This window comes from Chlamydotis macqueenii, chromosome 2 (assembly GCF_036417535.1).
Source record: "Chlamydotis macqueenii isolate bChlMac1 chromosome 2, bChlMac1.mat, whole genome shotgun sequence".
Taxonomy (NCBI): Eukaryota; Metazoa; Chordata; class Aves; order Otidiformes; family Otididae; genus Chlamydotis; species Chlamydotis macqueenii.
The window spans coordinates 24,625,665-24,638,412 of record NC_141557.1 but is presented as its reverse complement, the minus strand read 5'-3'; the positions used below and the strand labels follow the sequence as shown (position 1 = coordinate 24,638,412).

The 12,748-nt window shown below is 39.0% G+C and overlaps 1 protein-coding gene across 6 annotated transcripts in view; it reads right to left on the bottom strand.

Moving 5' to 3' along the window:
• ANKIB1 (ankyrin repeat and IBR domain containing 1) overlaps positions 1–12,748 on the bottom strand; it is a 102,971-nt gene that overhangs the window by 10,043 nt on the left and 80,180 nt on the right. For all 6 annotated transcript variants that reach the window (XM_086742300.1, XM_086742299.1, XM_086742301.1 and 3 more), the window contains exons 10-17: positions 10,018–10,106; positions 8,218–8,348; positions 4,040–4,174; positions 2,237–2,323; positions 2,077–2,143; positions 1,538–1,683; positions 700–878; positions 95–146 (exon numbers count right to left, since the gene is read on the bottom strand). In XM_086742300.1, coding sequence (XP_086598426.1) covers positions 95–146; positions 700–878; positions 1,538–1,683; positions 2,077–2,143; positions 2,237–2,323; positions 4,040–4,174; positions 8,218–8,348; positions 10,018–10,106 — 886 coding nt within the window. The remainder of the gene's footprint in view (positions 1–94; positions 147–699; positions 879–1,537; positions 1,684–2,076; positions 2,144–2,236; positions 2,324–4,039; positions 4,175–8,217; positions 8,349–10,017; positions 10,107–12,748) is intronic.

Here is a 12,748-nt window from a genome sequence, read left to right as displayed (position 1 = left end):
TCAAAATAAGGAAGCTCTTCATGCAGATTGCAATCATACCTGCATTTTTAGAATATGCAGAACTAAGTTAAAAAAATAAAAAGAAATAGTTTACCTCGGGGGATGCAAATCCTAAATATTCCCAATCCCATGTTCCACCAGCAAAGCTAGAAAATTAAGAGATATACCATGAAGTTTAGAAGTAGAACAAAGTACAATCAACCTCCAGAGCTTCAAAACCTATCAATATCTAAAAAGTAATGCAATTGTAACTCTCTAAACTTAACAAATCTTCTGCTTTAATTTTTACCTCAAAATTAATTTAGAAAACCATACAATTAAATTGTTGACTATTCCAGAGCAGCTTGATAGTTTTAGAAAATACTTATAGATTTTTGCAGTGTACCAGGTACTTAGTGACAATCTTGAAGGAAAAAAGTGAAACGGAAGCCACGACAACTAATCGTTAATGGATTACAAATAGGGAAGCAGTTTAGGCTGCAACATACAGAGCAGTGATTCTCAAATACATTTTTCCTCAGCAAAAAGCTGTAATCCCACAAGGATCAAATGTCCAAGCAAACGTCACTATCTGGTGATTTACAACCACCACATTTATCAGCTCCACTTTACCTCACTGTCAAAGCATGACAGTGGATTCACCTACTTTGCAGCTATCAATGCCCCTTTTTGACCTGCACAGCTTTATGTTTGGATTACCTGCGCCTGGGTGCTTCTGGCGAGTCTGCAGGAGCAACACCACGGGCCACAGAGGCCAGGAATTCTTGCCGTTTCTGCTGCACAAGACAAGCTGCACGGATGATTTTATGGCGAGGAGTCCGAAGGTAAGGCCTGTTCACTTTCTGTGCAAGGTCTTCAGTGACCATTTCTAGGTCTGTCTGCAATAGTTAATAAACACAGAATAAAATAATTTTACAATGAAATGAAAACCAGGCAGAGCTCTCCACTGTAAATACTGAGCAGAATGATATCCATTTTCCTGGAAATATGATTTGAAATACCAAAATACCCCAAAATGACTGCCCTTCTAGCCTACCCTTTTACTGACCCAAATGCTGTCCTCCAGCTTGGAGCAGAGCTTCCCTGCACTCACACATATCGAACATCTTCAGCGGCCCGAAAGGAAAGGAAAGGAGGCAGCAGCCCCTGCCACTGATGCCACCACCACCCAGGTACTCCGCCAGTTTTCCCCGCACCCACTTGTCAGACACATTAGTAGAGAAAGACAGGAAAGAGGCGCTAGAGAAGGAGATGAAGACCGAAGCTAAAATGTTATTGTCACAAAGCAGACTAACAGTAAAGAATTTTCTTTCTTTCCCCTTCCACCTGTCCTTACCCCTTTCCTTTTCCAGCAAAGTGTTGCTTTTCATTCATTCTAAAATTGAACTAAAAGCTACAGCACTAATTTTCCAAACTTGGTTACAAATACAAAACCTATGTATCGGTTTTACACTACAAAAACTGAAAAAAGACACTGATAACTAATATTACAAAAAAAAGAGTAACATTAGAAAAGGAAAATATACGCATGTATTACCTGCATAAGTTCAAATATTTCTTTCTTTGTGCTTTTAGGCTCCAAAAAGAATCCATATGGATAAGAACACTTAAGAATGCGTCGAGTTTTTAGAAGCTCTTGCACTGCATCTTCAATGAATGTGGTATCAGGACATCCTCCCTCAGCTGTAAGATGAAATAAGAATTGTGAAAATATTTTCCTGCTGTGTCAGCACTTCTTTCAGTGTAAGAGTTTTCCTCTAAAATAAAATTTATGTGCATGTCAGTTAAATATTTTGCAAGTAAACAGCAGCAGGTTCTCAATGACTACAGTGTTCTTACTAAAACAAGTAAGCACAGAATATTAGCTTCTCCCTTAGTAATGCTACTTTCTCCTTGAGTCTTTGGAATAGACAAGATTTACTGCTCATTTAGCTTTCATCCACTGCTTAGGAATTCTAGTACTGGAGGGATCACATCACAGAGTAGACTGATGTGAGCTCTATCCAAACAAAAAGGTTTAGCCATAACAGCTGATTTGATTTCAAATCAAATTTATAGAACACAGCAAATACGTACTTCCACTGAGAGCTCTACTCAACTGCTCCATCTTTTCTTTGGCTGTTTTTAGAAGGCGCTGTTCTAACTAGAAAAAGAAAATAAATAAAATACAGTAAGACAGTTATTGTTGGATGAATAAAACAGAAACAAAAATCAGTAAAAATGGCTTGACCCACACCTGGTAGCTAAGTTCATGGTTCTTAAATCTTGTATAATAGTGCATAAACCTATCAAGCTCTTGAAATCTTCTATGCTTCTTTTCGGCCTGGAAAATAATAAGGAAACAAAAGAAGCCAAGATAAATCTTATTATTTGATTTAGCAATCACCATTAGATACAATTACATACAACTGTTTCTATTCCCACTATACATAAAGTATTGTACACAATGTTGATGAGTGCCATGTAAGTAAAGAGACTGTCATAGTTCAGTCCTGATCAGGACCAGACTACACAGTCTCTCTCTCACTCCTCCCACCCTCCGAGAGAACAGGGAGAGATAATATAAGAAAAACAGCTCGAGGTTTGAGATAAGGATAGGGAAAAAATCCTTAAAGTTACTGTTACGGGCAAAACAGACTCAACTTGGGGAAAACTATTCATTTATTACTAAAACTAACAGGATACTGAGACAGAGAACAAGATAACCTCCCTCCACCCCTCCCTCTTCCCGAGCTTAACATTATCTCTACTACCTTCCCCTCCCGAGCGGCACAGGGGGGAAGAGGGAATGGGGGTTGCAATGAGTTCATCACGCGTTGTTTTACGCCGCTGCTTTATAGTCGGGGGAAGAACTCCTCACATTCCTCCTCTGCTCCTTCGTGGGGTCCCTCCCATATGCCACAGTCCTTTGTGAAACTGCTCTGGCGTGGGTCATCTCTTCCACGGGGTGCAGTCTCTCCAGAACGGCTGCCCCAGTGGGCCCTCCACGGGCCACAGCCGCCTTCAGGCATCCACCTCCCCCAGTGTGGGGTCCTTCATGGGCTCCAGGTGGATCTCTGCTCCTCCGTGGACCTCCATGGACTGCAGGGGGACAACCTGCTCCACCATGGTCGTCACCACAGGCTGCAGGGGAATCTTGGCCAGGAGCCGCATTACTCGTCCTCCTCCTTCTTCACTGACCTTGGTGTCTGCAGCTGTTCCTCTCACAAGAAAAGTACTTCACAACAGACTGGCAGACGCCTCTCAGAATCTCTTCACATCATCCGTCTCATCTCCTCTCCATCTCTTGCAGCCGGGCTGGGCCGAGTTGGGCCCAGTCGGCCGCCTGGCGAGAAGCCAGAGGGTGAGGCCTGCAAGGCCCATGAGGCCTGCGCCTCCCCCTCTGCGCCTCTGCCCCTGCTCAGCTTCTTCACATCTTCTCTCCTCTCTTTTTTTTTTTTTTTTTTTTTTCTGTTTCCCCCTTCTTAAATACGTTATCGCAGAGGCATTATCACAGAACATTCTGCTACCAATCAGCTCGGCCTTGGCCAGCAGCGGGTCCGCCCTAGGCCCGGCCGGGTCCACTGAACAAAGGGGAGCGACTTCTAGCAGTTTCCTACAGAAGCTACCACCTTAGCCCCCCCCTCACTAAGCAAAACCACAACAGAGATAAATGCAATTTTTGAAATTCACAAGTCTGCAAATACCATAGCCAAAGAGTTGATACACTGTGTGTGCGTGCTATTTAAGCAACTTGCCAAATGCCAAAATTAAGGCATGTCTGCTGTAGTGCACAACAGCTAATTATAGTATCAGCATGCCCACTTCACAAAAGGAAACCATGACACAGAGAAGTAAAATGACTTGAGTAAAGTCACCAGTGGTTGTTACCAAAGCCAAAAGCAGAAACAAATCTTATGTTTCTCTCCCCAAATAAGCACTGTTTTCTTTCTGACTCTTTGATATATTTAAGATTGTATTTTTCCATTTAGAACTTGGGTTTATCCTAAATAGAAAATTGCAGCTTTAGCACTGTTTTTCAAACATACACATTCGTTACCTCTACTGTCATCTCCTTGGACTGTTCCTCTACATGTTGAATAACCTCATAGCGAGTGCATCTGTAGTAGCCTCCAGTGGAAGAACTGTGCTTCTTCCATTCTTCTAAGCATATCCAGCAAAAGTCATATTTGCACTTCAGAAAAAAAAAGGAAGGAGGGGGGTAAAAAGCGATAATTTGATACATTGTAGATTTGTAATTACACATCATTATTCTTCCATGAACAAGTGAATTAATATCATTCTGAGTGGGCTTATGGTCAGAAAAATTTTTGCGGCACCTCTTTCCTGTTTTACATACTACAGAAGATATGGGTTATCAAACCATGTCAGTCATAATTTTTGTTGCTTGGATCAAAAGATTGTATTGCATCTACACATTAAGTTTTAAGTGGACAAAACAAATCAAATGATAATACAGCTGATCAGGCTTGGTTTTTTATTATTGTTTTTAAAAAAGACAGTCTCATTTTTTAAGCGACATGGAAGCTGTTCACAAGAAAGTGAATTTTTTCCTAATATCACTTAAAAAACCATGATTACTGGTATTTTTGTCGTGTGGTGTTCCTGATGCAAAATGTTAATAACAACTACTAAAGCAAGAGAGAAGAAACCAGAACACAAACTTTGAACAGTGATTACTTCAAGGTAAGCCTTTTCTGCATCAACTCAGTAGAGAGATTTCAAAATGGGTAACACCTTACAAGGAGATCTGACTTATCCAGGCTTATCTGCATCAGAGAAAATCAAACTATATTAAATATTCTCAACTCAGCAACTGAGTTCTTAGCTAGTTCATTTCAAAATAATTGGAAGCTATTTATGGATGGATAGGCAAAAGACTTTATGACTTGCTGAATCCTGTTTATCTGTTTTACAGATAAGCAAAGAAAACTTGAAGCAAAAATTTACATTAATTAATATGAAGATATTAATATTATTATTAAAATTTGATAAATTAAGTCTATTTTTTAATCTCTCTGATAAGTTCAACCTTTCCAGGTGTGATGGTTTAGTCCGAACTACCACACAGTTTCTCGCTCCCCCTCCCCAGTGGGATGGGGGAGAGAATTGGGAAGGAAGGAAAACTCGTGGGTTGAGATTAAGACAATTTACTACAATAACAAGGCAAAACTACAATAATAACAGAATATAAGGATATTAAAATATACAAAGTGAACAATGTATGTTTTCTCACCACCCCATATCCCAGTGACCGATACAGCCCATTCTGAGCAGCGACCACGGAAGCGAAACTGAGCGGCAAGCAAAGGAGCAAAAGCGAGCCGGCAAGCTAGAGGGAACAATGCCAGCAAATGAGAGAGAAAGATGGATGCCAGGAAGGCAGATACCCACCCTGGCCTGCCCCCACTTATAAATTGAGCATGATGTTTATGGCACGGAATTCTCTCTTTGGCCAGTTTGGGTCAATTATTCTGTCTGTCTTTCTCCCAGCTTCCTGCATCTGCAAATTAGCGAGACTTGGAAAGCAGGACAGTGTCCTTGGTCTCATTCACAACAACTGGTATCATCAGGGTGTTTACCAACATTCTTCACACACAAAATCCAAAACACACCAGCTACTGAGAGGAAAGTTAACTCTATCCCTGCCAAAACCAGGACACCAGGAATACCTAGTCCCTACCAGATGTGTTTATTGGTAGTTGTTTTATACAATCTACTAGATATATTACAGGAAAAAATTAAATCTAATTCTTGCATTGTACTTTTGCTAATTTGGCCTCACCAGTAGTGCTAATTTTCTTCTAAAAAGCAAAGCAGTCTACAGTATTTCCTCTTATTACTGTGCTGCACCTTCTTTGTTCTGAAACATTTTTTGAAGCTGTTTGCTTAGCTTATACAAAATAGTAAAATGAGTGCTGAGAAAGAAGTATGAGAATAATTGTGTATAAAAGTCTTAAGTGTGTATCACTGCATCACTTGCCTGTCATTCCAAACCACTCCTTCATTATAAGGAAAAAATCATTACAAAATATTCAAAAAATGGTATGAAGCGTGTTGTTTCATAAGCAACAGAACTAATGAAGCTTGACTTCCTATTAATTTATGTGTATATGCTCCTTACTGCAATAATCTCACCTCTCTCAAATTATATCCCTCCACAACCATCCCACTGTATATATCTTCTCATATCTCACACCTCCAAAAGTCTCCTCAAAAACCCAAGGTTCACTCAGTGTTCCCAGACCTTACTCCAATACCTCAGTCTCATTAAACATTGAAAACCACATCATCTGTTGCTATGCCTCTCCCAAACCCCTGAGCTCTGTTTTATGTGCCTTTATGATCACCTTGCCACGCAGCAGCACTGCTTAGGCTTAACAAATCACATCTGCTGCCTGGCCAGTGAGCCAAGCAGAAGAGGTAACTGCTGAACAGGTAATTCCTGAGTAGGTACTTCAGCATCTCTCTTGGCGGAGAGACAGATTAAGTCTCTGCACCATAGAGCTAACAAGTTTCATGAAACTTGCAGCAATTTAATAGCTGTGAACCCCCTCCTGTTCCTTCTTATTGGGTTCAAAGTACCCAGAAGGTTAAAAAGCTACTACAGGCTGGGGAGTGAGAGAGCAGGACTATATCTCCTTAGAAACTGGGCTCATACAACAGTAAGATGCCTGCTTAAGTACTGAAATGTGATTTTACGAGTACCTACACTAAGGTACATGCTAACTGCTAAGAGGCAGTTGTAGCTCATCATGTAGTAAGCTTGAGCAGACCTCACTGCAGCGAAGGCAGAAGCTCTGTCACAGACCCTTACTTCAGTGGAGGAGGAGGAAAGTGAGGTGACCACTATACCTTGTGTCTGAGCCCTGCAATGAGCTTGAGGATACCCTTCCTTTCCTTCCTCACCAGGCTGGGGGAGGAAGCTTCTCTTTGCAGAGATTTCTTCACCACAAAAGGAATCTGACTGTTTTAAGGACACTTGAAGCTGTTTATAAGGTACAGCATCAAAGAAGAAAAGAGAACTGTGGTTGTCAGTTAGTGCCTCAGAATGGTACTGAATTAAATTATCTACGTTCAACAGTATTTAATGCGCAAGGTCTTCTCCAGCCTGAAGCCATACTTTTGTTTGACTGATATGAGCTGAGCTAAGTGGCAAAAGCTTCAACGAACACACCTTTTACAATTTCTAGCACTACAGAATTTATGAGCTCTTTTAAAAAACATCTAAGAAAAAAAACCTATAAACCAGCAAGCTTGGCATAAACCAAAGTGGAGGAGAATCTGTTCTCTGCTGCCACGGACAAAACCAAAGAGATGACACCAAAAAAAAGCCCCAATCTTCAATTTATATCACAGAGAGACAATATGTGATGACCATATAAAGAAAATGGGATCTGCATACCAATGGAAAGAGACTAACAATTACTTTCTAAATCTCTTAGCTTTTTATTTAAGGCCAACTATGTCAAGTGTGTGCTACTTTCTTGTTTTTAATGATGGTCCTTAAAGAGGTATTTGCTGTAGTTGTGTAAGATATTTCTGACATAAAGAACAGTATTGTAAATATGCTGCTTTTAACTAATTTGAGAGAAATTCTCAAATGATACTGAACTCATGGCAAAAAATATTTTTTCTACTTCGGTAGTATAGTGCAAACTCACAACTAGTTTTCTGGCTGCTCTCACCAGTAAGTTTCTTTTGGAATTACTCTTTGCTGCCTTTTCATTCCCACTGATTAATTCCTGTTTACGGTTTTCCATTTAAACTTCTCTGTTTTGTTGCTATGTTAGAGAACTAATGCAAAAGAAAAATGTAGTAAGACAAAACCTTTATTAGAGCTTACCACTCCTTAAAATGTTTCACCTTCTGCCAACTAAAAATGTTCTTTCCCTTATACATTATTAATGATGATGAAACTATCAATTATTTGTTTCTTACGTTTCATACTGTGCTGCCAGTGATTCTTATGTGTTTATGAGATTTCGATCATCACAGTGTTCATCTGCCAGCCAAGCAGACTTTATTAAATATTAAACATTTTCTAAATACATGTAACCCATCATTTGCAAATTATCTCATTCTTGCAACAGGTTCCATTAGATCTCAGGCATGACATTTCAGAGGTTTTGGACATCTCTGCTCCTAAAACGTATATGTGATGTATACAACCTGAATTATGGTTTCACAACAAATTATAGGAAGGGTCTTTCTTACCTTTGCACATTGCATGTGGTTGCAGCCCTCGTTCTTCTGAATTGGAGATTTGCAGTTGGCGCACGGTTTGGAGTTTGTTAATAACCACAGGCAGTTGGCAGCATCTTCATATGCTTCACTCACTCCCACAACTTTTTGAGGGTGACAGGAGAATATGCAGCATGCAAAAACAGAGAAGTTGCAATTGTACTTGTGTAATCTTTGGTGAAAATCAGATTAGCAAAGATATAGGTTTACCTGTTTCTTGACAGAATATTGTAATTCTTCACTATATATATTTCCCACGTATATAAATGAATAAATTTTATAATTTATACATATTATATATAATTACACATATTATTTCTCTATATTTCCACAGATTCAGTTCTATACAAATTTATATATTATATATGACATTTATAATATATAAATAAACAAATACATAGATGATAAAAATTGGCATAGTTTGACCAAGTATGGTGTATTTTGCCTCTTTATAAAATTTTCTATGTGTGATGGTTTAGCCCAAATCACCACACAGTTTCTCGCTCACTCTCCCCCTCCCCAGGGGGGTGGGGGAGAGAATTGGGAAGGAAGGAGAACTCGTGGGTTGAGATGAAGACAATTTACTAAAATAAAAGGGAAAACTACAATAATGACAGAATATAAGGATATCAAAAATATACAAAGTGAACAATATGTGTTTTCTCACCACCCGATGTCCCAATGACCGATACAGCCCGTCCCGAGCAGCGATCACGGAAACAAAACCGAGCAGCAAGCAAAGGAGCAAAAAAGGGAGCCAGCAAGGTAGAGGGAACGATGCCAGCAAAAACAAGCAGGAAGGATGGATGCCAGGAAGGCAGATACCCACCCTCGCCTGCCCCCACTTATATACTGAGCATGACGTTTATGGCATGGAATACTCTCTTTGGCCAGTTTGGATCAATTATGCTGTCTGTCTTTCTCCCAGCTTCCTGCATCTGCAAATTAGCGAGACTTGGAAAGCAGGACGGTGTCCTTGGTCTCATTCACAACAACTGGTATCATCAGGGTGTTTATGAACATTCTTCACACACAAAATCCAAAACATACCAGCTACTGAGAGGAAAAATTAACTCCATCCCTGCCAAAACCAGGACACTATGCTTTACAGAATATTTATAAAAGATTAAGGGAAGGCTCTCAACTGTGGTAACCAAGTTAAGTTAGTACTTATTCAAATTACTGTTAATCTTAATTTTTTTTTTGTTAATTTTGACCAACAAAATGTCTGTCCTGTGTAAGCCCAACATTTATTAGTTTTTTTTAAGTAAAAGTTACTTATCATTAAGACATTCCCCACAATTCCCTTGCAACCGATCCTCAACCTTACTACTATTATAACCTGTTGGCTTGAATTAGTTTTAAATCACAAAAAAACAACAGCATGGAACACAATTCAAACAGAAATGCAAACTGGGCTAAAAGATTTAAAATTGCCCAGGACAAATAAAGTTATATTCAGGAATAAATCGATTAATTAACGTTACAAAGCTGTAAGAGGAAGGGAAGAGAGTTTTGTATGCCTTGCGTGAACCACACGCGGATTTATGAGGAAGAATGGTTTATGAAGAAGAGTCTACCATAGTGCTGCCTAACATGGAGCTACAGTGGGAAGCTGCCCCTGATTCAGGGGTTTAATTATTTTTCCCTTTTTACCCTATTTTTCAACCAATGTAAAGTTTTTACTTAATGCAACTAAAAAAATCCCTCTAAAACCAAAAGATAACAACAACAGCAAAATAAATTAATTCCCCTATCCAGCACGTCTCTTACGTTCTTCTGGTTTCATTTCAGATATTTTCTGTAGCCAGTCTTTCCAGGTTTGGCAGTCACAAGGTTCATGTGCTTCACCAAGACATTCCCTGAAAAAGAAGGTGTACACACAGCTTACTATTTAGAGATTTAGAATTAAAGTTAAAATTGGTTCAAGCTAAAAAACATGGAAATTTACTAGGACATGCTAAAACTTTAATTAAGTCAGGAAGATAAAAAGCCGTCCAACTAACATTCTTTAAAAATACTCTTGTCCACAAGCATAGATGACCATTATTAAGATCAAAAAAGAATTTAAATGAGACAGGAAAGGAAAAGAGCTTTTTAAAATTACAATCTGAAATAAATCAGCTGGTTTGCAGTTTGTTTGAGTTATGCCTGGGTACTATTTTAGTGCCACAAAAAGTGCCAGTATAGTTTCTGTCATAAGGTAAACCACAATAAAGACATTATCCAAAACTAGATCGTTTGCTACAGCTGAAATGCATTTTGTGTAGAATTACTCGTATCTACTCAGTTCTAACAATTAATCTTTAACTACATTCAAGCTTTCAATCTAGAACAAGATCCAAGCCCTTCAACACCAGTGTTAAGTATTTACAGATGTTTACTCTTTCCATCAGAGTCTCTTAAATGGGGGCTTCAACTTAGTTACATGGATACAGCAGAGAAATGAGTCCCTTGAGCTGCTCTTGAAGTTGCTACTAGCTTTAAGGATGGCAATCACTGCTACACAGTGGCAGATATATGGCTTCCAGATGGTGCTTTGGTGTAGATGTGCCAATATGGACTCCGGATTTGTAATGACTCCCTTTTTTACTGTAATGGCAGCAAATAGCCTCAGACATCTGTCACATCAAACAAACTATTCAGAGAGAGTATATTTCAGATGGGCATCAGCTGCATCAGAGCATACACAAGTTTTCTGCAGATCCAATGGTGAACTGCTTTCTGCAGCGCAGATTCAGAAGCTAAATCAATACTCCTCTGATTGCTCTTGTCCACATCTTAAGCAGGAATGCAGGAACAAAAAAAAGGTTACAGCAACAGTTTTTAACTGTTTTCCCACTAGCTAGTCTGCTATCAAACAAGCTTAAATTCACCACACAAAGATCTCTGGTTTGGAGATACTTACAACCTGTAGCTGGGAAAGATGGTACTGGAATGAATAACTAGTCTGTAATAAGGCAATCTCAGACCTGGTTGAAAACCTTTCACTTCTGTGGGACAGCAGTACACTTAAATCACTGACTTCAAGAGAGCCAAGACCTCTCACACAGTATTTGTTCCCAGGAAGGACTGAAACCAGCAAAAATTAACTTTTACAAACTCAGTTTTAAATTAAAAGCTGATTAGTCAATCTATTACTGGGGAGGGGAAAGGTTGTCTGTGATGTTTTCAAATTCGTAAATCTGTGTATTTTTAATGAAGTGCAATCATGAATGTATCATGTATCTATATCTATGATAATCACAATGGAACATTAAAGAACACAGAAGTAGTCTTGTTCATTGAAGAAGTTCTTTCCTCAGCCCACCTCAAAACACAGATTTTTATACTGGGATCTCATTTTACTAGAGTAAGAGCAATGAGCCTACTGCTCATAAAACTTTTTATGAAACAAAGTTGTACTTTGGATAGATTCCCTGACAGGACTGAATGAAGGGGAGCTAACAACAAATGGCTGTGACAATGAACAGCATTAGCCTCCCCAGACTGCCTTCCTCAACACTCAGCAGGATGATTTATTTGAAAGTGCAGTACACATTTGATAAAATTGTAGCAAGTTTCAACAAGTTAAAATTCATGGAAGGGATAAAAGTATCATCCAAGAAAAGTGCAGTTCTGAATTTTCTTTCCCCTCATGATAATATTTATATCATGTAATGAATTTTGAATCAAAACAGCAAAACACTGTTGCAACTTATAATTGGTTTTCCAAGTACACCTGCAGAGATGTCTCTCCCAAAGAATGAGACTCTAACATACAAAGAACACTCAGAAATATTATCAGGAAACAAAAAAGACATTTCTTGTAAAAATTAGGCACTCAGAGGGCTTTCTAGGGAGGTTGGTACCTTCAGCCCACACAAAGGAAGCAGAAGCAGCCAATGTCTGAAAGACCAGGTCAATAATATACCAAAGGGGTCTCAAGCTCTGTCTTTCAGGTTAATGGAAAAATTGATTCTCTGCCTGTAGAAGCAAGGATGATAAGATGGTACCTTCTTGTAGAACAGTACTAAGGTTTGTTACATGTTCACTGGTAAAAAACATTTTCTGGTTTGTTTCCACGGAATTTGTTTCTTTGAGACTTCTCCATCTGTTTTGAACAACCTCTTCCCAAGAAGTTCTGTTTTCTGGCTTTTGTGGTTGCTTCATTATGTCTGCTTTCCTCTTGTTCCTTCCTTCTTTCCATTCACATGGGGAAAGAACTAACATCAGAAGCATCTTTCACTATGAGTCTTACGATATGTGTAATCAAGCAGATTATTCAGGGTCTCTTCTTCCATCACAGTTTCAATTGATAAATGAAAAGAAGGATTACTCAGCTTGTCTGAATGTCTATACTTTGGTTGACTCTTTTTGATTTTCCAATAGTAACAATGATGTCCCACTACAATAGTCACAGATTGTCAGTCTGATAATCTCAAGGAACTAGGATAGGGCTTTGATCTGCACTTCAGAAAAAGATCCCATCACTTTTTTCTTTTGTTGATACTGCTGTTGTCCT